The 24,097-nt window shown below is 43.2% G+C and overlaps 1 protein-coding gene across 1 annotated transcript in view; it reads left to right on the plus strand.

Moving 5' to 3' along the window:
* LOC115177900 (slit homolog 1 protein-like) overlaps positions 1–24,097 on the plus strand; it is a 135,199-nt gene that overhangs the window by 89,946 nt on the left and 21,156 nt on the right. The window contains exons 5-21 of the mRNA XM_029738895.1: positions 2,892–2,963; positions 3,084–3,155; positions 3,386–3,457; positions 6,099–6,262; positions 6,820–6,967; positions 12,221–12,292; positions 14,382–14,453; positions 15,420–15,491; positions 16,115–16,258; positions 17,256–17,419; positions 17,935–17,958; positions 21,861–22,005; positions 22,085–22,159; positions 22,454–22,597; positions 23,046–23,189; positions 23,459–23,625; positions 23,774–23,912. Of these exons, the coding sequence (XP_029594755.1) occupies positions 2,892–2,963; positions 3,084–3,155; positions 3,386–3,457; positions 6,099–6,262; positions 6,820–6,967; positions 12,221–12,292; positions 14,382–14,453; positions 15,420–15,491; positions 16,115–16,258; positions 17,256–17,419; positions 17,935–17,958; positions 21,861–22,005; positions 22,085–22,159; positions 22,454–22,597; positions 23,046–23,189; positions 23,459–23,625; positions 23,774–23,912 (1,890 nt within the window). The remainder of the gene's footprint in view (positions 1–2,891; positions 2,964–3,083; positions 3,156–3,385; positions 3,458–6,098; positions 6,263–6,819; positions 6,968–12,220; positions 12,293–14,381; positions 14,454–15,419; positions 15,492–16,114; positions 16,259–17,255; positions 17,420–17,934; positions 17,959–21,860; positions 22,006–22,084; positions 22,160–22,453; positions 22,598–23,045; positions 23,190–23,458; positions 23,626–23,773; positions 23,913–24,097) is intronic.

Consider the following 24,097-nt stretch of genomic DNA (forward strand, 5'->3'; position numbering starts at 1 on the left):
CTGATCACTACTGTCTGCTCCACACTGATCAACACTTTCTGCTCCACACTGATCAAAACTGCCTGCTCCACACTGATCAACACTGTCTGCTCCACACTGATCAACACTGTCTGCTCCACACTGATCAACACTGTCTGCTCCACACTGATCAACACTGTCTGCTCCACACTGATCAACACTGTCTGCTCCACACTGATCAACACTGTCTGCTCCACACTGATCAACACTGTCTGCTCCACACTGAACAACACTGTCTGCTCCACACTGATCAACACTGTCTGCTCCACACTGATCAACACTGTCTGCTCCACACTGATCATTACTGTCTGCTCTACACTGATCAACACTGTCTGCTCCACACTGATCAATACTGTCTGCTCCACACTGATCAACACTGTCTGCTCTACACTGATCAACACTGTCTGCTCCACACTGATCAACACTGTCTGCTCCACACTGATCAACACTGTCTGCTCCACACTGATCAACACTGTCTGCTCCACACTGATCAACACTGTCTGTTCCACACTGATCAACACTGTCTGCTCTACACTGATCAACACTGTCTGCTCCACACTGATCAACACTGTCTGCTCTACACTGATCAACACTGTCTGCTCTACACTGATCAACACTGTCTGCTCTACACTGATCAACACTGTCTGCTCTACACTGATCAACACTGTCTGCTCTACACTGATCAACACTGTCTGCTCTACACTGATCAACACTGATCAACAGTGTCTGCTCCACACTGATCAACACTGTCTGCTCCACACTGTCTGCTCAACACTGATCAACACTGTCTGCTCTACACTGATCAACACTGTCTGCTCCACACTGATCAACACTGTCTGCTCTACACTGATCAACACTGTCTGCTCCACACTGATCAACACTGTCTGCTCCACACTGATCAACACTGTCTGCTCCACACTGATCAACACTGTCTGCTCCACACTGATCAACACTGTCTGCTATACACTGATCAACACTGTCTGCTCCACACTGATCAACACTGTCTGCTCCACACTGATCAATACTGTCTGCTCTACACTGATCAACACTGTCTGCTCCACACTGATCAACACTGTCTGCTCCACACTGATCAACACTGTCTGCTCCACACTGATCAAGACTGTCTGCTCCACACTGATCAACACTGTCTGTTCCACACTGATCAACACTGTCTGCTCCACACTGTCTGCTCTACCCTGATCAACACTGTCTGCTCCACACTGATCAACACTGTCTGCTCCACACTGATCAACACTGTCTGCTCTACACTGATCAACACTGTCTGCTCTACACTGATCAACACTGTCTGCTCCACACTGATCAACACTGTCTGCTCCACACTGATCAACACTGTCTGCTCCACACTGATCAACACTGTCTGCTCCACATTGTCTGCTCTACACTGATCAACACTGTCTGCTCTACACTGATCAACACTGTCTGCTCTACACTGATCAACACTGTCTGCTCTACACTGATCAACACTGTCTGCTCCACACTGATCAATACTGTCTGCTCCACACTGATCAAAACTGTCTGCTCCACACTGATCAACACTGTCTGCTCTACACTGATCAACACTGTCTGCTCCACACTGATCAACACTGTCTGCTCTACACTGATCAACACTGTCTGCTCTACACTGATCAACACTGTCTGCTCCACACTGATCAACACTGTCTGCTCCACACTGATCAACACTGTCTGCTCCACACTGATCAACACTGTCTGCTCCACATTGTCTGCTCTACACTGATCAACACTGTCTGCTCTACACTGATCAACACTGTCTGCTCTACACTGATGAACACTGTCTGCTCTACACTGATCAACACTGTCTGCTCTACACTGATCAACACTGTCTGCTCCACACTGATCAACGCTGTCTGCTCTACACTGATCAACACTGTCTGCTCTACACTGATCAACACTGTCTGCTCCACACTGATCAACACTGTCTGCTCTACACTGATCAACACTGTCTGCTCTACACTGATCAACACTGTCTGCTCCACACTGATCAACACTGTCTGCTCTACACTGATCAACACTGTCTGCTCTACACTGATCAACGCTGTCTGCTCTACACTGATCAACACTGTCTGCTCTACACTGATCAACGCTGTCTGCTCCACACTGATCAAAGCTGTCTGCTCTACACTGATCAACACTGTCTGCTCCACACTGATCAACGCTGTCTGCTCCACACTGATCAACGCTGTCTGCTCTACACTGATCAACACTGTCTGCTCTACACTGATCAACACTGTCTGCTCTACACTGATCAACACTGTCTGCTCCACACTGATCAATACTGTCTGCTCCACACTGATCAAAACTGTCTGCTCCACACTGATCAACACTGTCTGCTCTACACTGATCAACACTGTCTGCTCCACACTGATCAACACTGTCTGCTCTACACTGATCAACACTGTCTGCTCTACACTGATCAACACTGTCTGCTCCACACTGATCAATACTGTCTGCTCCACACTGATCAAAACTTTCTGCTCCACACTGATCAACACTGTCTGCTCTACACTGATCAACACTGTCTGCTCTACACTGATCAACACTGTCTGCTCCACACTGATCAACACTGTCTGCTCTACACTGATCAACACTGTCTGCTCTACACTGATCAACACTGTCTGCTCCACACTGATCAATACTGTCTGCTCCACACTGATCAATACTGTCTGCTCTACACTGATCAACACTGTCTGCTCCACACTCTTCTTTTCATAGATCCTTTCTTTCTACATGGATTTTACATTGAAAAAGCTACACTTTGTTTAAATTGTCTTTCCTTCTTTCTTTCTTTCATCTCTCTCTCTCTCCCCCTCTCCCCTTCCGTCATTCCTTCTCAGGGACCTTAGCGAGAATGCTATCCAAGCCATTCCCAGGAGAGCTTTCAGAGGGGCCACGGACATCAGGAACCTGTGAGTGGCACACACTCTCTCTCTCTCTCTCTCTCACTCTCTCACTCTCTCACTCTCTCACTCTCTCACTCACTCACTCACACACTAATGGAAGCCATTATATGTGTTTTGTGTCTACAGTCAACTGGATAAGAACCACATCACTTGCATCGAGGAGGGGGCCTTCCGTGCTCTGAGAACTCTGGAGGTTCTGTAAGTATTATAGAGAGAGACTGTGTCTGTGTGTAGCTTTCTTCTCCTAAGGAATGCCATCTAATATTCTCTCCGCCTCTCTCTCCATCTCTCTATTGCTCTCTCTTTCTTTCTTTTCCTTTACCTCTCTGTCTTTCCCTCTCTCCCTCTCTCCTCCTCTCTCTCTCATTCCCTCTCTCTTTCGATTCCTCTTTCCTCCCCTCTCTCTCTCTCTCTCTCTCTCTCGTCAGCACATTGAACAACAACAACATAAGCAGCATTCCAGTCTCCAGCTTCAACCACATGCCCAAACTACGCACCTTGTGAGTCCCTCTCCGTTTTACTACATTACCCACAATCCAACACTATTCAGTAGGACTGCCAGGGAACTCATGACACTTAGGTGCCGATTCAATATGTATTACGATTCTCACCATTCTAGATGTATTGTGATTTTAGATGTATTGTGATTCTCATGATTCTAGATGTATTGTGATTCTAGATGTATTGCGATTCTAGATGTATTGCGATTCTCATGATTCTAGATGTATTGCTATTCGATTCTGCAATTTGATTGTGATTTGATGTTCAAACCCAGATAACATGCACTGCCAGGGAACTCATGACACTTAGGTGGCCGACATATCACATTGCGTGGAGAATATGTTGTTTGGGGAATATGTTGTTTGGGGAATATGTTGTTTGGGGAATGTTTTCCCATTGGGAAGATGTCAGAGAGACATCAGAATAGAATGTTGATGTCTGACCGACGCATAAACGATGTAGAATGTAGAACTGTAGAATGTAGAACTGTAGAATGTAGAATGTAGGCACTCTAAATACATCTGTAAGACGTCTTGGCAATGAGCAAACGCTGTATAAACGGCATCTTCCCAATGTACCCTGTATACATCGTGCCCACGTTTGGCAGACGGGTGCGTGCTATCTGGGAACATATTGCTCGCAATGCGTCTGCTGCAGAGAGACGAGAGAGCAGGAGAACATTTTGTTTCGATTCGTTTTGGCGCAGCTACAGCCGATTAGCACTAATTAACACTACCTGTTTTTTACACTTGGAGTCAAAGTATATATACTGTATATATTGTCAAGAATAATATTGTGATATTCAACTATGGTTTGTCTCATCACTACTACTCAGTGACACAGTTATTGTATAAACAGATCAGGATGAAGATACCCCTACAGGTGCAGATCTAGGATCAGGTCCCCCTTGTCCATGTGATCTAATTCATTATGATCTTAAAGGGAAAACTGATTGTAGACCAGTACTCCTACTCTGAGATGCTATAAGAATAGGGACTTTGGTCACCCTTTCTGAATCTTATCCATTAGGGTGAAAACACAAAACTGACCTAAGATCAGTGTGGAAGGAGGGCAACTCTATACTTCTCTGACAGGCCTAACATAGCCAACCCTACCAGCTCTCAGTCTCGCGTCAGAATTAGACGTTCATCCATGTTTCCCAAACGTCAAATTTCAAAGTGTTTAAGCTTAAGTTCAGGTATTAACTCTGAATATTTAAGGTAAGGGTTATGTTCAGGTATTAACTCTGAATATTTAAGGTAAGGGTTATGTTCAGGTATTAACTCTGAATATTTAAGGTAAGGGTTATGTTCAGGTATTAACTCTGAATATTTAAGGTAAGGGTTATGTTCAGGTATTAACTCTGAATATTTAAGGTAAGGGTTATGTTCAGGTATTAACTCTGAATATTTAAGGTAAGGGTTATGTTCAGGTATTAACTCTGAATATTTAAGGTAAGGGTTATGTTCAGGTATTAACTCTGAATAGTTAAGGTAAGGGTTAGGTTCAGGTATTAACTCTGAATATTTAAGGTAAGGGTTATGTTCAGGTATTAACTCTGAATATTTAAGGTAAGGGTTATGTTCAGGTATTAATTCCAAGACCTTAAAGATGCACTATGCAGAAATCGCTCCGCCATTTCCTGGTTGTTAAAATTCTAATAGTTTGCCTAATTTAAATGTATGTGATTTAAATAAGCAAATATATTGTATTTTCAGCTGTTTGAAGCAAAACCGAAAGTGAAAGACGCAAACATGTAATTTAAGCACGGGAAGCATAGAAGTAGTGCACATAGAACAGATCCACTGCTTCTTGGACTTGTTTCAATAAGAATGTCAATGTGAATTTGGTCGGGTCACCCCAAAAGTTACATATTGCAGCTTTAAGGTTGGGCATTAACTCTGAATGTTTAAGGTTTGATGCCTACCGAAATTTGGCTGAGCCAACCACTAGTGAGAAACACACTTCAAATACACACATCTTGTATGAATGCCTCTGTACCCATAAACCAGTCAATCAGAGATGTAGCGCTGTCTCAGAAAAAGGCCCAGCATCTTGGGGGGAACCAAACCCCAAGTCCTATTCTAAGGAGACTTGGTCCCCTTCCACCCACCATAGAAGGGTTGTGGGTGATTTGCTGGGACTTCAACTGGGACGTCAACAAACTGTCCAACGACAGACACCCCTGGAAATCAAACTGTTAAGCCCCTGAAAATCACACCCACCCACCCAAACACACACACACCCACACACACACACACACACACACACACACACACACACACACACACACACACACACACCCACACACACACACACACACACACACACACACACACACACACACAACTAGAAACCCCTCCATTGTTAAAGCTGAGAGTTAGGGTTAGAGTATAGGGTTACAACAGTATGGGGGAAACTGGTTCAGACAGTGCGTGTGTGCGTGCAGATGATGGTATGGAGTGAGAGTCTCAGTGAGAGATTGATAAGTGATCCCCCTCCTCTCCCTCTCTCCTAGTGTTTACCCTCTACTCCAACGTCTCTGTGTTTTACAGAGGGTTGAGAAAGCACAATACATTTCCTTTGACATCCTGGTACATTGGACAGTAAACCTCCTTCTTCCTCGTCCCCTCCCTCCAGTCGTCTCCACTCTAACAGTCTGAGGTGTGACTGTCACCTGTCCTGGTTGTCTCCCTGGCTGAGACAGAGGCCCACCCTGGGTCTGTACACACAGTGCAGCTCCCCTCCAACCCTCAGGGGACTCAACCTGGCTGAACTGCAGAAGAATGAGTTCACCTGCTCAGGTAAGGCAGGGGTCAGAGGATAGAGTTTACCTGTAGAGATCACCTGCTCAGGTAAGACAGGGGTCAGAGAATAGAGTTTTCCTGTAGAGGTCACCTGCTCAGGTAAGACAGGGGTCAGAGGTTAGAGTTTACCTGTAGAGGTCACCTGCTCAGGTAAGACCGGGGTCAGAGGTTAGAGGGTAGAGTTTACCTGTAGAGGTCACCTGCTCAGGTAAGACAGGGGTCAGAGGTTAGAGGGTAGAGTTTACCTGTAGAGGTCACCTGCTCAGGTAAGACAGAGGTCAGAGGTTAGAGGTCATCAGCTGAGATACAGTACTAGAATTTGTGTGGAGCCTTTCTATGCCATGTCCTTCCCTTGGTATGACTTTTATTTACTGTCCAGAAATCACCTGGTATTTACATAGCAACTTATAATCATACAATAATACACACTAATCACTCTCTCTCATTCTAAACTCTCTCTTTTTCTCTTTCTCTCTCGCTCTCTCCCTTTGTCTTTCTCTCTCTTTCTCTCTCTCTCTCTCTCTCTCTCTCTTTCTCTCTCGCTGTCTCTCCAGGTCAGAGTGACAGTGCGTTTGTCCAGCCGTGTAGCCTGGCGTCTGGCTCCTGTCCTCCCATGTGTTCCTGTAGTAACAACATCGTAGACTGTAGAGGCAAGGGCCTCACTGCCATACCTGCTCACCTGCCTGAAGCCATGACCGAGATGTGAGTACTGCACGCGGTCAGCATGACCACACACGGTCAACAAGACCACACACGGTCAACAAGACCACACACGGCCAACAAGACCACAAAGCTATAACGATGGTTTATAAGATACGAGGGCCTCTCTGCCATACCTGCTCACCCCCTTGAAGCCATGACCGAGATCTGAGACAGTCAACATGGTCAGTTCATGCTCATCACCACACCTGGTCAATTTACTTCCAGGTGCTAGTATTGATTTATTTGATTTATTAATTTAACCTTATTTAAGCAGGAAATCCCATTGAGACCAATGTCTATTCTGCATCACAAAAACAGACAAACAGTAAGGTCATTGAGACATCACACACCATGTAGAATAACCGCACCATACAGAATAACCACAACATGTAGTATAACCGCACCATACAGAATAACCACACCATACAGAATAACCACTCCATATAGAATAACCACACCATACAGAATAACCGCACCAAACAGAATAACCGCACCATACAGAATAACCACACCATGTAGAATAACCACACCATACAGAATAACCACACCATGTAGAATAACCACACCATGTAGAATAAATACACCATGTAGAATAACCACACCATATAGAAAAACCACACCATGTAGAGTAAATCCACCATGTAGAATAACCACACCATGTAGAATAACTACATCATATAGAATAACCACACCATGTAGAATAACTACATCATATAGAATAACCACACCATGTAGAATAACCACACCACACAGAATAACCACACCATGTAGAATAACTACATCATATAGAATAACCACACCATACAGAATAACCACACCATGTAGAATAAATCTGCCATGTAGAATAACCACACCATGTAGAATAACCACACCATGTAGAATTACCGCACCATGTAGAATTACCGCACCCTGTAGAATTACCGCACCATACAGAATAACTACACCATACAGAATAAGCGCACCATGTAGAATAACCACATCATATAGAATAACCACACCATGTAGAATAACCACACCATGTAGAATAACCACACCATATAGAAAAACCACACCATGTAGAATAAATCCACCATGTAGAATAACCACACCCTGTAGAATAACCACACCATGTAGAGTAAATCCACCATGTAGAATAACCACACCATGTAGAATAACGGCATCATATAGAATAACCACACCATGTGGAATAAATCCACCATGTAGAATAACCACACCATGTAGAATAAATCCACCACATAGAATAACCACACCATGTAGAATAACCACACCATGTAGAATAACCACACCATGTAGAATAACCACACCATGTAGAATAACTACATCATATAGAATAACCACACCATGTAGAATAACTACATCATACAGAATAACTACACCATGTAGAATAAATCCACCATGTAGAATAACCGCACCATGTAGAATAACCGCACCATGTAGAATAACTACATCATATAGAATAACCACACCATGTAGAATAACTACATCATATAGAATAACTACACCATGTAGAATAAATCCACCATGTAGAATAACCACACCATGTAGAATAACCACACCATGTAGAATAACCACACCATGTAGAATAACTGCATCATATAGAATAACCACACCATGTAGAATAACCACACCATGTAGAATAACCACACCATGTAGAATAACTACATCATATAGAATAACCACACCATACAGAATAACCACACCATGTAGAATAAATCCACCACGTAGAATAACTACACCATGTAAAATAACCACACCATGTAGAATAACCACACCATGTAGAATAACCACACCATGTAGAATTACCACACCATATAGAATTACCGCACCATGTAGAATTACCGCACCATGTAGAATTACCGCACTATACAGAATAACCACACCATACAGAATAACCGCACCATGTAGAATAACCACATCATATAGAATAACCACACCATGTAGAATAACCACACCATGTAGAATAACCACACCATGTAGAATAAATCCACCATGTAGAATAACCACACCCTGTAGAATAACCACACCATATAGAAAAACCGCACCATGTAGAGTAAATCCACCATGTAGAATAACCACATCATATAGAATAACCACACCATGTAGAATAACCACACCATGTGGAATAAATCCACCATGTAGAATAACCACACCATGTAGAATAAATCCACCACATAGAATAACCACACCATGTAGAATAACCACACCATGTAGAATAACTACATCATATAGAATAACCACACCATGTAGAATAACCACATCATGTAGAATAACCACACCATGTAGAATAACTACATCATATAGAATAACCACACCATGTAGAGTAAATCCACCATGTAGAATAACCACACCATGTAGAATAACTGCATCATATAGAATAACCACACCATGTAGAATAACTGCATCATATAGAAAAACCACACCATGTAGAATAACCACACCATGTAGAATAACCACACCATACAGAATAACCACACCATGTAGAATAACCACACCATGTAGAATAAATACACCACGTAGAATAACTACACCATGTAGAATAAATCCACCACATAGAATAACCACACCATGTAGAATAACCACACCATGTAGAATAACTACATCATGTGGAATAACTACATCATGTAGAATAACCACACCATGTAGAATAAATCCACCACGTAGAATAACCACACCATGTAGAATAAATCCACCACGTAGAATAACCACACCATGTAGAATAACTACATCATGTGGAATAACCACACCATGTAGAATAACTACATCATGTAGAATAACCACATAATGTAGAATAACCACACCATGTAGAATAAATCCACCATGTAGAATAACCACACCATGTAGAATAACCACACCATGTAGAATAACCGCACCATGTAGAATAACCGCACCATGTAGAATAACCACACCATGTAGAATAACCACACCATGTAGAATAACCACACCATGTAGAATAACTACATCATATAGAATAACCACACCATGTAGAGTAAATCCACCATGTAGAATAACCACACCATGTAGAATAACTGCATCATATAGAATAACCACACCATGTAGAATAACTGCATCATATAGAAAAACCACACCATGTAGAATAACCACACCATGTAGAATAACCACACCATACAGAATAACCACACCATGTAGAATAACCACACCATGTAGAATAAATACACCACGTAGAATAACTACACCATGTAGAATAAATCCACCACATAGAATAACCACACCATGTAGAATAAATCCACCACGTAGAATAACCACACCATGTAGAATAACTACATCATGTGGAATAACTACCTCATGTAGAATAACCACACCATGTAGAATAAATCCACCACGTAGAATAACCACACCATGTAGAATAAATCCACCACGTAGAATAACCACACCATGTAGAATAACTACATCATGTGGAATAACCACACCATGTAGAATAACTACATCATGTGGAATAACTACATCATGTAGAATAACCACATAATGTAGAATAACCACACCATGTAGAATAAATCCACCATGTAGAATAACCACACCATGTAGAATAACCACACCATGTAGAATAACCACACCATGTAGAATAACCACACCATGTAGAATAACTACATCATATAGAATAACCACACCATGTAGAGTAAATCCACCATGTAGAATAACCACACCATGTAGAATAACTGCATCATATAGAATAACCACACCATGTAGAATAACTGCATCATATAGAAAAACCACACCATGTAGAATAACCACACCATGTAGAATAACCACACCATACAGAATAACTACACCATGTAGAATAACCACACCATGTAGAATAAATACACCACGTAGAATAACTACACCATGTAGAATAAATCCACCACATATAATAACCACACCATGTAGAATAACCACACCATGTAGAATAACTACATAATGTGGAATAACTACATCATGTAGAATAACCACACCATGTAGAATAAATCCACCACGTAGAATAACCACACCATGTAGAATAAATCCACCACGTAGAATAACCACACCATGTAGAATAACTACATCATGTAGAATAACCACACCATGTAGAATAACTACATCATGTGGAATAACTACATCATGTAGAATAACCACATAATGTAGAATAACCACACCATGTAGAATAAATCCACCATGTAGAATAACCACACCATGTAGAATAACCACACCATGTAGAATAACCGCACCATGTAGAATAACCACACCATGTAGAATAACCACACCATGTAGAATAACCACACCACACAGAATAACCACACCACACAGAATAACCACACCATGTAGAATAACCACACCACATATGACCATTCATACTGTTCATGGTACATATAAATACGGTATAATCATCATGATTGTCATTGCATATTGATACGGTGGCCCGCTGGCCAATAAGAGTGGACCAGGGATATGTCTGTGTGTCATTGGATATCCTGTATTAATATATGTATATGCTACAGTTTATCCAGTCAGAGGAATATGTGGCCACCTGACCAATAAGAGTGGATGTGTGTGTGTCATTAATGCATCAGAGCTGCTCTAGAAAGGATATTTCTATTCCCTGACAGCAGCTTAACACCCCCCCCCCCCCCCCCCCCCCCCCCCGCCAACCATGTCCACTTAACCCTTGACTTTTACACAGGCTCATCTCTCAACTTAACATCTCCCGGTTTAACCTCTTAGAACCTGAAGGACACACACACATGCATGATCATGCGCTCACACACAGACGGGAGGGAGGGAGAGAAAAAGAGAGAGAGAGATGGTGAGAGGAGGATGAGGAAATAATAGAACATGTTTGAGGTTAGGGAGAGAAAGAGGGACTTTCTAAGAGTTTCTCAGAGGAATGAGAGACAGACAGAAGGAGAGAGACAGACAGAAGGAGAGAGAGACAGAAGGAGAGAGACAGACAGAGGGGTTAGTAGTGTACTGCTGCAGTCTCTAAGTGGTTTGGCAGTTTAACAGGTGAGCATTCCCCTGGTAAGCTAACGGCTCCAGTCACACAAATATGTCAAACTGTGTCTGATACCCTCAACATTTCCTCTCTCTCACACACACAAAACACACACATACTTACACACACACACACAGAGAAAGAGAGACTAACCTAAGTTTCTCCTATGTCTTACATGGGTGTAATTTGAATGAATCTCATTGCCGATGGGTCTCTCCCCCTCCCTTCTCCTCCCTTCTGTCTCCCGCCCTCTCTCCCTTTTCCTCCCCTCCTTCTCTCCCTCCTAGTCGTCTGGAGCAGAATGGTATCAAGTCAGTTCCTCCTGGGGCCTTCACCTCCTACAAGAAGCTGCGCAGAATGTAACTAGTCGACCCCCTTTACTTAATATACACCAGCCACCTTCCTTATGCCTAATCTGAAACTCAAGCTGCTATGTTTGCAGATGGTACTACAATTTATACAGCAAGACAATCGGTTCAAAAGATTCAGCAAGCTCTACAAGTAGATCTGGGAAATATCAGGGATTGGGTTTGCCAGAACAAACTTGTTTTGCCCACCAAGAAACCTACGGTTATGTTGGTCTGTTCCACCAGGAAAAGGCCAACGCAGCATGGGATGCAATTAAGTACGGGGGAGTACAAATTCAGGAAGTGGTAGAAACCAATTGAGGGGTGCAGCTAGACAACTGCTTATCATGGTCGTCTCAAATAACTCATCTAAGTAAAAATGTCAAATAAAACTGTATGCATGATCAGAAGGATAGCTAAATATTTACCAGGAAAGATTCTTAAGAAAACAGCCCAAGCATTAATTGGGAGTCAGGTGAACTACTGTTCTGTGGTCTGGGGACATGCATCAGCAAGTTAACATAGGAGGCTGCAGATTGAACAGAACAAAGCAGCAAGGATTGTTTTAATGTGGAGATATGGTTCTTCTGTTGTAGTCATGCTCAATGCTCTTGGTTGGTCATCAAGCAACAAGATAATTGAAGAAAAAAAAACATGCTTGTTTATTTCACAATGTACACCATTTAAAACAGCCAAACTCTATTCACAACAGTATTCAGTTGGTAAGAGACAGACATTCAGTAAATACTAGGAATAGATTGTCCACTATCTATGTGTTATCCAGACAGAAAAGAGAAATAGGCAAAATAACATTTCAATTTAGTACAATAAAGAAATTGAATAATTTATCTGAGCAAACCAGAAACCTTTCAATATATACAATCAAGTAATACTTTAGAAACATATAAATATAATAAATTGGAAGGTTGTGCTGGACTATGGTAGATGAAGGAACCAATCTATCTTTTCAGACTGTTAGAGTATTTATCTGGTCAATATGCCAGTGTATTATGTCTGTGAAAATGTGATCATATTATAATTATTATTTTTCTACGTTTAAGGACTCTTAGATTAGTCCAAATGAGCACTAAAAGATATCCTAATAAAATCAAATAAAACTCCTGACCTTTGACCTCTACAGTTCACACACCCTCCCTAACTCCCTGTCTCCTACCCTACAAAGTGATTATTTACAGTAAGAGTCTTATCTGTTATCTGCTACTGGTTTTTGGAGACCTTTAGTTGAACTCTCAGTGAGCTAGGGCGAGGGGGGTTAAGGCAGGATGAGGGGTAGAAAGTGTAAGTGGAGGGTTAGTGTGTGTGTGTGCACACGTTTGAATTTCATCATTCTCTTAAAGTACCGTTTCCTTGGGGGAGTTTAAACACTTGATCGATGTATAAATCGTAGAAGAGTGTAATTGTCTTTAGGACAGCTGTTTTTAGTCAAGACTTTCCTGTTTTTATGTTGCACTGTCTGTGTGTTTATAGTTGTGTTTAATGATGTGTTAGTGTATGTAAGTTGTTTTGTCTGAGACGTTGTTCCCCCTGCTGCTATTGGACCAGGTCTCTCTTGGAAAAGAGATGTTATCTCAATGAGAAAAACCTGGATAAATAAAGATAAAATAAATAAAAAAAATGTACCATCTAATCCAGGAGAGGGTTTGGACCTCTGAGGCCCAACACGGGAGCTCTTCTGTGGGCTAGATTCCAGGAGACCTCCCCTTAGCCTGGTCCTCTTGTGGTTTTTCTCTTCTGCATGGTTTATATCATCTCAACAAGGTTGTAGGATGCATTTCTATTGTCTGCTGCATCCCAAATGGGAAATGGCATCATATTCTCTATATAGGGCACTACTTTGACCAGACTCCTATTTGGCCTGGTCAAAAGTAGTGCACTATATAGTGAATAGTGGCCTGGTCAAAAGTAGTGCACTATATAGTGAATAGTGGCCTGGTCCAAAGTAGTGCACTATATATTGAATAGTGTGCCATTTAGGAAGCAGCCCTCTAAAGAAGATGTCATTAAGTGGTGACGTCAGAGAGAGTGTGAGGTCAAAGGTCATGGTTCTCACTGTAACACTGTTGTTGTTCCTTCTTTCCAGAGATCTGAGTAACAACCAAATATCAGAGATTGCTCCCGATGTTTTCCAAGGCCTGAGAGCCCTCAACTCACTGTGAGTCTGTTTGCATCAGTGTGTGTCTGTGTGTAACCATCAGTGTGCGTGTGTCGCCATCAGTGTGTGTGTGTCGCCATCAGTGTGTGTGTGTCGCCATCAGTGTGTGTGTGTCGCCATCAGTGTGTGTGTGTCGCCATTAGTGTCTGTGTGTCGCCATCAGTGTGTGTGTGTGTCTGTGTGTCGCCATCAGTGTGTGTGTGTGTCTGTGTGTCGCCATCAGTGTGTGTGTGTGTCTGTGTGTCGCCATCAGTGTGTGTGTCTGTGTGTCGCCATCAGTGTGTGTCTGTGAGTCTGTGTGTCTGTCAGTCTGTGTGTACTAACGTAGTGTTGACATGTCTCTGTCTGTGTTATACACGTCTGTAGCATATACATGATCATGAGGGAGTGTGTGTGTACATATCATCGTGAATAATGTATAGTGTTTATATAGAGTTAAACAGACAGTCCTTATTTTATATGTCCTACTGAATCAGCCTCAACGGGAGGTCTGGGAGACAGTGTGTGTGTGTGTTTGTTTTCTGTGGGGGTCCAGGGGAGGGGGGGTTGGTAGTTGGTAAGTGTCCCCTTAGGGGATAGCCCTGTCTGGGATGAATGGGACTGTGCTGTGCCTTTTAGTGTGGGTGTGTTCCAGCTCCCTCTTATGAGTGATATGAGCCAGATGGGGCCACAGAATCCTGAGCTCCATGTTGTCTAATATTATCATGGTGTTACTGGTATAGTACTGAGTCTTATTCTATATGTTCTCTACAGGGTCCTGTATGGTAATATTATCATGGTGTTACTGGTATAGTACTGAGTCTTATTCTATATGGTCTCTACAGGGTCCTGTATGGTAATATTATCATGGTGTTACTGGTATAGTAATGAGTCTTATTCTATATGGTCTCTACAGGGTCCTGTATGGTAATATTATCATGGTGTTACTGGTATAGTACTGAGTCTTATTCTATATGGTCTCTACAGGGTCCTGTATGGTAATAAGATCACAGATCTCCCCAGAGGACTGTTTGAGGGACTCAGCTCTCTAGAACTGCTGTAAGTACTATTCTGTCTACTTCCTAGATCATGCCCTATTCCCTATGTAGTGCACTGTATTGTCTACTTCCTAGATCATACTCTATTCCCTATGTAGTGCACTATACTGTCTACTTCCTAAATCATTCCCCATTCCCTATGTAGTGCACTATACTGTTTACTTCCTAGATCATACCCTATTCCCAAGGTAGTGCACTATACTGTCTACTTCCTAGATCATACCCTATTCCCAAGGTAGTGCACTATACTGTCTACTTCCTAGATCATACCCTATTCCCTATGTAGTGCACTATACTGTCTACTTCCTAGATCATACCCTATTCCCTATGTAGTGCACTATACAGTCTACTTCCTAAATCATTCCCCATGTAGTGCACTAATTTTGACCAGAGCCTGATATACAGTATGTGCTTTTAGTTTAGGAACTGAACTTCTCTTCCCTCCCTCTCTCCTTCTCTCTCTGTCTCTCCTTCCCTCCCTCTCTCTCCCTCTCTCTCTCCCTCCATCCCCCTCTCTCTCTATCTCCTTCTCTATCGCTCTCCCTCTCTCTCTCCCTCTCTCCCAATCTCTCTCTCTTTCTCCATGCTCACTCTCTCTCCCCTCTGTCTCTGTCTCTCTCCCAGTCTCCTGAATGCCAATAAGATCCACTGTATTCGAGCCACAGCCTTCCAGGACCTAGAGAATCTAGCTCTGCTGTCTCTCTACGACAACAAGATCCAGACCCTGGCTAAAGGAACCTTCTCACCCCTACACAGTATACAGACACTGTGAGTCTCTCTCTCACACACACACACACACACATGCACGGACGCACACACACACACACACACACACACACACACACACACACACACACACACACACACACACACACACACACACACACACACACACACACACACGCACGGATGCACACACACACACACACACACACACACGCACGGATGCACACACACCTTCACACCCCCACACAGTACACAGACACTGTGAGTCACACACACACACACGCACGGATGCACACACACCTTCACACAGTATGCAGACACTGTGGTATGCATAGGTGTACTGTCAAATACACTACCCAAACAGGCATACATACATTTTCAATCCTACATACTGATGCATACAGATGAAGTCTTCACATCCATATAATATTAGAGCAGGTCTGTTCAATGATGGTCCTGGAGGGCCCAAACACTTCTGCTTTTCATCCTCTCCTTGTAATAAGGGACTAATTAAGACCTGGGACACTGGGTGAGTGCAATTAACTACTAGGTAGAAACAAAACCAGAAGTGTTTAGACCGTCCGGGACCAGGAATCAATTAACGGCCAGGTAGAAACAAAACCAGAAGTGTTTAGACCGTCCGGGACCAGGAATCAATTAACGGCCAGGTAGAAACAAAACCAGAAGTGTTTAGACCGTCCGGGACCAGGAATCAATTAACGGCCAGGTAGAAACAAAACCAGAAGTGTTTAGACCGTCCGGGACCAGGAATCAATTAACGGCCAGGTAGAAACAAAACCAGAAGTGTTTAGACCGTCCGGGACCAGGAATCAATTAACGGCCAGGTAGAAACAAAACCAGAAGTGTTTAGACCGTCCGGGACCAGGAATCAATTAACGGCCAGGTAGAAACAAAACCAGAAGTGTTTTGGGAGTCCAGGACCTGGAATCAATTAACTACCAGGTATAAACAAAACCAGAAGTGGTTGGGCCCTCCATATTATTTTATAACCTGACCTCTGACCCCTCTCTCCCCCTAGTCACCTGGCCCAGAACCCGTTTGTGTGTGACTGTAACCTGAAATGGCTGGCAGACTACCTGAGGTCCAACCCCATAGAGACCAGCGGTGCCCGCTGTGCCAGCCCACGCAGACTGGCCAACAAACGCATCGGGCAGATCAAGAGCAAGAAGTTCCGTTGCTCTGGTGTGTGTGTGTCTGTCTGTCTGTGGTCATCTGACTGTGTGTGTGTGTGTGCCTGCAGTGTGTGTGTGTCTAGCTACATCACCTTGTTCCAACTTATGCCAGGCTCCGTCCCAGCACACACACGTCACTCTTTCCCTACATCTGCCAGCATTATCTGCCAGCGTTATCTGCCAACCCAGCTCCAGTGAAACCAGTAACGGCTCCTTGATCTGTGTGCTTTAGAGCTGGTACAGGTTATGACAGGTTATAAGGCATTACATAGAGTTATGTTAAACCATGATACCATGGAGATGACGTGTTGTTTTCTGTTTTATATATAACTACGTTACAGGGCCAGGAGCTGCTGCGTTCTTATTCATCAGAGATATAGATATATCTGTCTTAGAGTAGGAAAACAAACATTTGAAAAGTCACAAAGCGACTGCATTCTACAGTATATGTGAATATTCTATATGCTGATGCCATCCTCCTTAAACTGTCAGTAAACTTAACTTGTTTTTCTGTTTCCATGGTAGCTAAGGAGCAGTACCACATCCCAGGTACGTGTGTGTTAGTTCTACATATCCGTATGTGTACTTCTGTATATACATACTGTAGTATATTATACTGTATATCTGTATCTGTCCTGCACATTGGACCTGCTCATGTGTGACGTATAGAACATGTCGAATGAACTGTGACTTCTGTGTTGTGTCCAGGCATGTTGGACGCTAAACAGTAACTGGGGATGAAAATACTACACTGTGTTCTATGTAGGGTTGCAAAGTTCCGGGAACATTCCCAAAATTCCCAGGTTTCCTGCTTATTCCCTCCTGTTTCCAGGAACATTTCACTTGGGTTTCTGGAAAACTTGGGACATTTGTGGAAGTTACCGGACATTTGTGGAAGTTACCGGACATTTGTGGAAGTTACCGGACATTTGTGGAAGTTACCGGACATTTGCAACACTAATTCTATGTGTGTTGTACAGTATATGTAAATACAGTATGTTATATTTGATAAGACAGTGTGTTCTATGTGATCAAAAAAATTTTAGTAGTCACATGCGCCGAATACAACAGGTGTAGACCTTACAGTGAAATGCTTACTTACGAGCCCCTAATCAACAATGCAGTTGAAAAAAATACAGATAAGAAATAAAAGTAACAAGTAATTAAAGAGCAGCAGTAAAATAACAATAGTGAGACTATATGCAGGGGGGTACCGGTACAGAGTCAATGTGCGGGGGCACCAGTTAGTTGAGGTAGTATGTACATGTAGGTAGAGATATTATAATGACTATGCATAGATGATAACAACAGAGACTAGTAGCGGTGTAAAAGAGGGGGAGAGGTGGTGGGGGGGGGGGGGGCAATGCAAGTAGTCTGGGTAGCCATTTGATTAGATGTTCAGGAGTCTTATGGCTTGGGGGCAGAAACTCTTTAGAAGCCTCTTGGACCTAGATTTGGTGCTCTGGTACCGCTTGCTGTGCGGTAGCAAAGAGAACAGTCTTATGACTAGGGTGGCTGGAGTCTTTGACAATTTTTAGGGCCTTCCTCTGACACCCCTCAGTGACTGAGTCCTGAGGGGCCCCTGTGTTGAGGATCAGCGTGGCGGATGTGTTATTACCCACCCTTACCACCTTGGGGTGGCCTTTCGGGAAGTCCAGGATCCAGTTCCAGAGGGAGGTGTTTAGTCCCAGGGTCCTTAGCTTTGTGATGGGCTTCGTGGGCACTATGGTGTTGAACGCTGAGCTGTAGTCAATGAATAGCATTCTCAAAATGGTGTTCCTTTTGTCCAGGTGGGAGAGGGCAGTGTGGAGTGCAATAGAAATGGCATAATCTGTGGATCTGTTGGTGCGGTATGCAAATTAGAGTGGGTCTAGGGTTTCTGGGATAATGGTGTTGATGTGAGCCATGACCAGCCTTTCAAAGCACTTCATGGCTACAGATGTGAGTGCTACAGGTTGGTAGTCATTTAGGCAGGTTACCTTAGTGTTATTGGGCACAGACACTATGGTGGTCTGCTTAAAACATGTTGGTATTACAGACTCGGACAGGGAGAGGTTGAAAATGTCAGTGAAGACACTTGCCAGTTGGTCAGCGCATGCTCGCAGTACACTTCCTGGTAATCCATCTGGCCCTGCAGCCTTGTGAATGTTGACTTGTTTAAAGGTCTTACTCACATCGGCTGCGGAGAGAGTGATCACACAGTCTTCTGGAACAGCTGGTGCTGTCATGCATTTTTCTGTGTTATTTGCCTTGAAGCAAGTATAGAAGTAGTTTTGCTCATCTGGTAGGCTTGTGTGACTGGGCAGCTCTCGGCTGTGCTTCCCTTTGCAGTCTGTAATGTTTTGCAAGCCCTGCCACAGCCGACGAGCTTCAGAGCCGGTGTAGTACGATTTGATCTTAGTCCTGTATTGATGCTTTGCCTGTTTGATGGTTCGACGGAGGGCATAGCAGGATTTCTTATAAGCTTCCGGGTTAGAGTCCCGCTCCTTGAAAGCGGCAGCTCTAGCCTTTAGCTCAGTGCAGATGTTGCCTGTAATCCATGGCTTCTGGTTGGGGTATGTACGTACGGTCACTGTGGGGACGACATCATCGATGCACTTATTGATGAAGCCAATGACTGATGTGGTGTACTCCTCAATGCCATCGGAAGAATCCCGGAACATATTCCAGTCTGTGCTAGCAAAACAGTCCTGTAGCTTAGCATCTGCTTCATCTTACCACTTGTGCTCACTGGTGCTTCCTGCTTTAATTTTTTGCTTGTAAGCAGGAATCAGGAGGATAGAATTATGGTCAGATTTGCCAAATGGAGGTCGAGGGAGAACTTTGTATGCGTCTCTGTGTGTGGAGTGTAGGTGGTCCAGAGTTTTTTTCCCTCTGGTTGCACATTTAACATGCTGATAGAAATGAGGTAAAACAGATTTAAGTTTCCCTGCATTAAAGTCCCCGGCTACTAGGAGCGCCGCCTCTGGGTGAGCGTTTTCTTGTTTGCTTATGGCTGAATACAGCTCATTCAACGCTGTCTCAGTGCCAGCCTCTGACTGTGGTGGTATGTAAACAGTGTGTTCTGTGTGATAATGCGGTGTGTTCTGTGTGACAATACGGAGTCTTCTGCGTGATAATACAGTGTGTTCTATGTGATAATACGGTGTGTTCTATGTGATAATGCGGTGTGTTCTATGTGATAATGCGGTGTGTTCTATGTGATAATATGGTGTGTTCTATGTGATAATACGGTGTGTTCTATGTGATAATACGGTGTGTTCTATGTGATAATGCGGTGTGTTCTATGTGATAATGCGGTGTGTTCTATGTGATAATACGGTGTGTTCTATGTGATAATGCGGTGTGTTCTATGTGATAATACGGTGTGTTCTATGTGATAATACGGTGTGTTCTATGTGATAATACGGTGTGTTCTATGTGATAATACGGTGTGTTCTATGTGATAATACGGTGTGTTCTATGTGATAATACGGTGTGTTCTATGTGATAATACGGTGTGTTCTATGTGATAATACGGTGTGTTCTATGTGATAATACGGTGTGTTCTATGTGATAATGCGGTGTGTTCTATGTGATAATACGGTGTGTTCTATGTGATAATACGGTGTGTTCTATGTGATAATACGGTGTGTTCTATGTGATAATACGGTGTGTTCTATGTGATAATACGGTGTGTTCTATGTGATAATACGGTGTGCTCTATGTGATAATACGGTGTGTTCTATGTGATAATACGGTGTGTTCTATGTGATAATACGGTGTGTTCTATGTGATAATACGGTGTGTTCTATGTGATAATGCGGTGTGTTCTATGTGATAATGCGGTGTGTTCTATGTGATAATGCGGTGTGTTCTATGTGATAATATGGTGTGTTCTATGTGATAATACGGTGTGTTCTATGTGATAATACGGTGTGTTCTATGTGATAATACGGTGTGTTCTATGTGATAATACGGTGTGTTCTATGTGATAATGCGGTGTGTTCTATGTGATAATGCGGTGTGTTCTATGTGATAATACGGTGTGTTCTATGTGATAATACGGTGTGTTCTATGTGATAATGCGGTGTGTTCTATGTGATAATGCGGTGTGTTCTATGTGATAATACGGTGTGTTCTATGTGATAATATGGTGTGTTCTATGTGATAATGCGGTGTGTTCTATGTGATAATGCGGTGTGTTCTATGTGATAATACGGTGTGTTCTATGTGATAATATGGTGTGTTCTATGTGATAATACAGTGTGTTCTATGTGATAATACGGTGTGTTCTATGTGATAATATGGTGTGTTCTATGTGATAATGCGGTATGTTCTATGTGATAATGCGGTGTGTTCTATGTGATAATACAGTGTGTTCTGTGTGATAATGTGGTATGTTCTATGTGATAATGCGGTGTGTTCTGTGTGATAATGCGGTGTGTTCTATGTGTGTTGAATGTGTCCAGGTACAGAAGACACCCGTCTGAATAATGAGTGTAACAGTAAGCCAGTGTGTCCTGCTAAGTGTCGCTGTGAAGCTAACGTAGTGGACTGCTCTAACCTCCGTCTCACCAAGTTCCCCCAACACCTACCTGCCTCTACCACCGAGCTGTAAGGACATACACACAGTATAATGTTATCTATTGCTGCTTTCTGTCTGTTCTCTGACAGTTTTCTCCTCCTGTCTCAGGCGTCTCAACAACAATGACATCTCAGTGCTGGAAGCCACCGGGGTCTTCAAGACCCTCTCTCAGCTCAAGAAAATGTACGCTCTCTCAATTTACTTGACGTGTTAAGTTAACCACCACTGTTGATTTCTTTTGGTATTAATTCATCACATTTATTCATAAACATTTTAATAATAATAATAATATAATTAATAAACATACTGTAACTGCTAAGGAGGTATAACAAAGCATAATATTTCAAACCAATATCTAAAAGGAATTCATATCTATTCATTAGTAACCATAAAAGGCCACTTGTCTGGTCTGTTATTGGATAATTCAGTTGACTATTGGTTTGTTTGTTTGTAACAAGCATAATCTGTGTTTTTCAGTAACCTTAGCAACAACAAGATCTCAGAGATCGAGGACGGAGTGTTTGAGGGGGCGGGGTCTGTCGTGGAGCTCCACCTGACAGCCAATCACCTGGACTCTGTCAGAGGGACCATGTTCAGGGGCATGGGTGGCCTCCGCATGCTGTGAGTTAGCACCTTCATCATTATTATCATCATCATCATTATTATCGTCAATCAATCAAATGTATTTATGAAGCCCTTTTTACATCAGCCGATGTCACAAAGTGCTATACAGACACCCAGGCTAAAACCCCAAACAGCAAGCAATGCAGATGTAGAAGCACGGTGGCTAGGAAAAACTCCCTAGAAAGGCCGGAACCTAGGAAGAAACCTAGAGAGGAACCAGGCTCTGAGGGGTGGCCAGATGTGCTATTGCTATTTGTCTTGGAAATTCACACCGAAGGAGATTTTGTCATTTCTTCAAACGATCATCTTTATTTAATATCGATTTAATTATTGCAATAATGAAAATGGTCAACCCAAAAATCTTGAAGGATAATTGTCGTCATCAATATAAAATGCTGTCTTCACCAATGACAACAGTGTCTCTGTGTGTCTCTGTGTGTTGTAGGATGTTGAGGAACAACCGTATCAGCTGTATCCATAACGGCAGCTTCACTGGTCTGACCAGCGTCCGTCTGTTGTCTCTCTATGACAACCAGCTCCACACCATAATGCCTGGGGCCTTCGACACACTGCCCAACCTCTCTACACTGTAAGACACACATCCACAAATCATCCTTGAAGGGTTTTAGAACTCTGTTATAGACTGACTGCCTCTCTCTTTCTCTCTCTCACACTCTTGCTCTCTTTCTCTCCCCCTATTTCTCCCCCCACCTCTCTCTCTTCCCCCCACCTCTCTCTCTCCCCCCCACCTCTCTCTCTCTCCCCCCACCTCTCTCTCTCCCCCCCACCTCTCTCTCCCCCTCTGTCTTCCTCCCCCCACCTCTCTCCCTCTCTCCCCCCCACCTCTCCCTCCCTCAGGAACCTGCTGGCCAACCCGTTTAACTGTGACTGTCGTCTGGCGTGGTTGGGGGCATGGCTTCGTTCTAGACGAATCGTAACAGGGAACCCTCGCTGCCAGAGCCCCTCCTTCCTCAGAGAGATCCCACTACAGGACGTAGCAGCACCAGACTTCCGCTGCGACGACAGTACGACAGACACACACACACGCACGGACTCACGCAGAAACACACATCACACACAAGGACACATAGAGATTTTATAATTTCATTGATCGAAAGTGATATAAGTATGTTCAATTTCAAAATATTTAAACTAGTCTCTCTTCTCTCCCAGGTGCAGTATTGGAGGAGAGTAGCTGTGTAGCTCGTCCTCAGTGTCCCAGTGAGTGTACCTGTACAGAGACGGTGGTCCGCTGTAGTAACAAACACCTCCAGGCCATGCCCAAGGGGTTGCCCCGCAACGTCACTGAACTGTAAGTCACAAACTGGGGTTAGAGGTCAGGGGTCAGGGCAAGGGGGCAGCAGACAAAGGGAAGGGTGCTAGGGGTTAGGGCTTAGAGATCTGCAATACACTTTTCTTACATTCTCAGTTCACCAGTTAGCACTTAGTTATATAACGTATTACCTGTGTAATAGGTAGGTATAACCCTTTATTTTC

The sequence above is a fragment of the Salmo trutta genome, chromosome 38 (assembly GCF_901001165.1).
Source record: "Salmo trutta chromosome 38, fSalTru1.1, whole genome shotgun sequence".
Classification (NCBI taxonomy): domain Eukaryota; kingdom Metazoa; phylum Chordata; class Actinopteri; order Salmoniformes; family Salmonidae; genus Salmo; species Salmo trutta.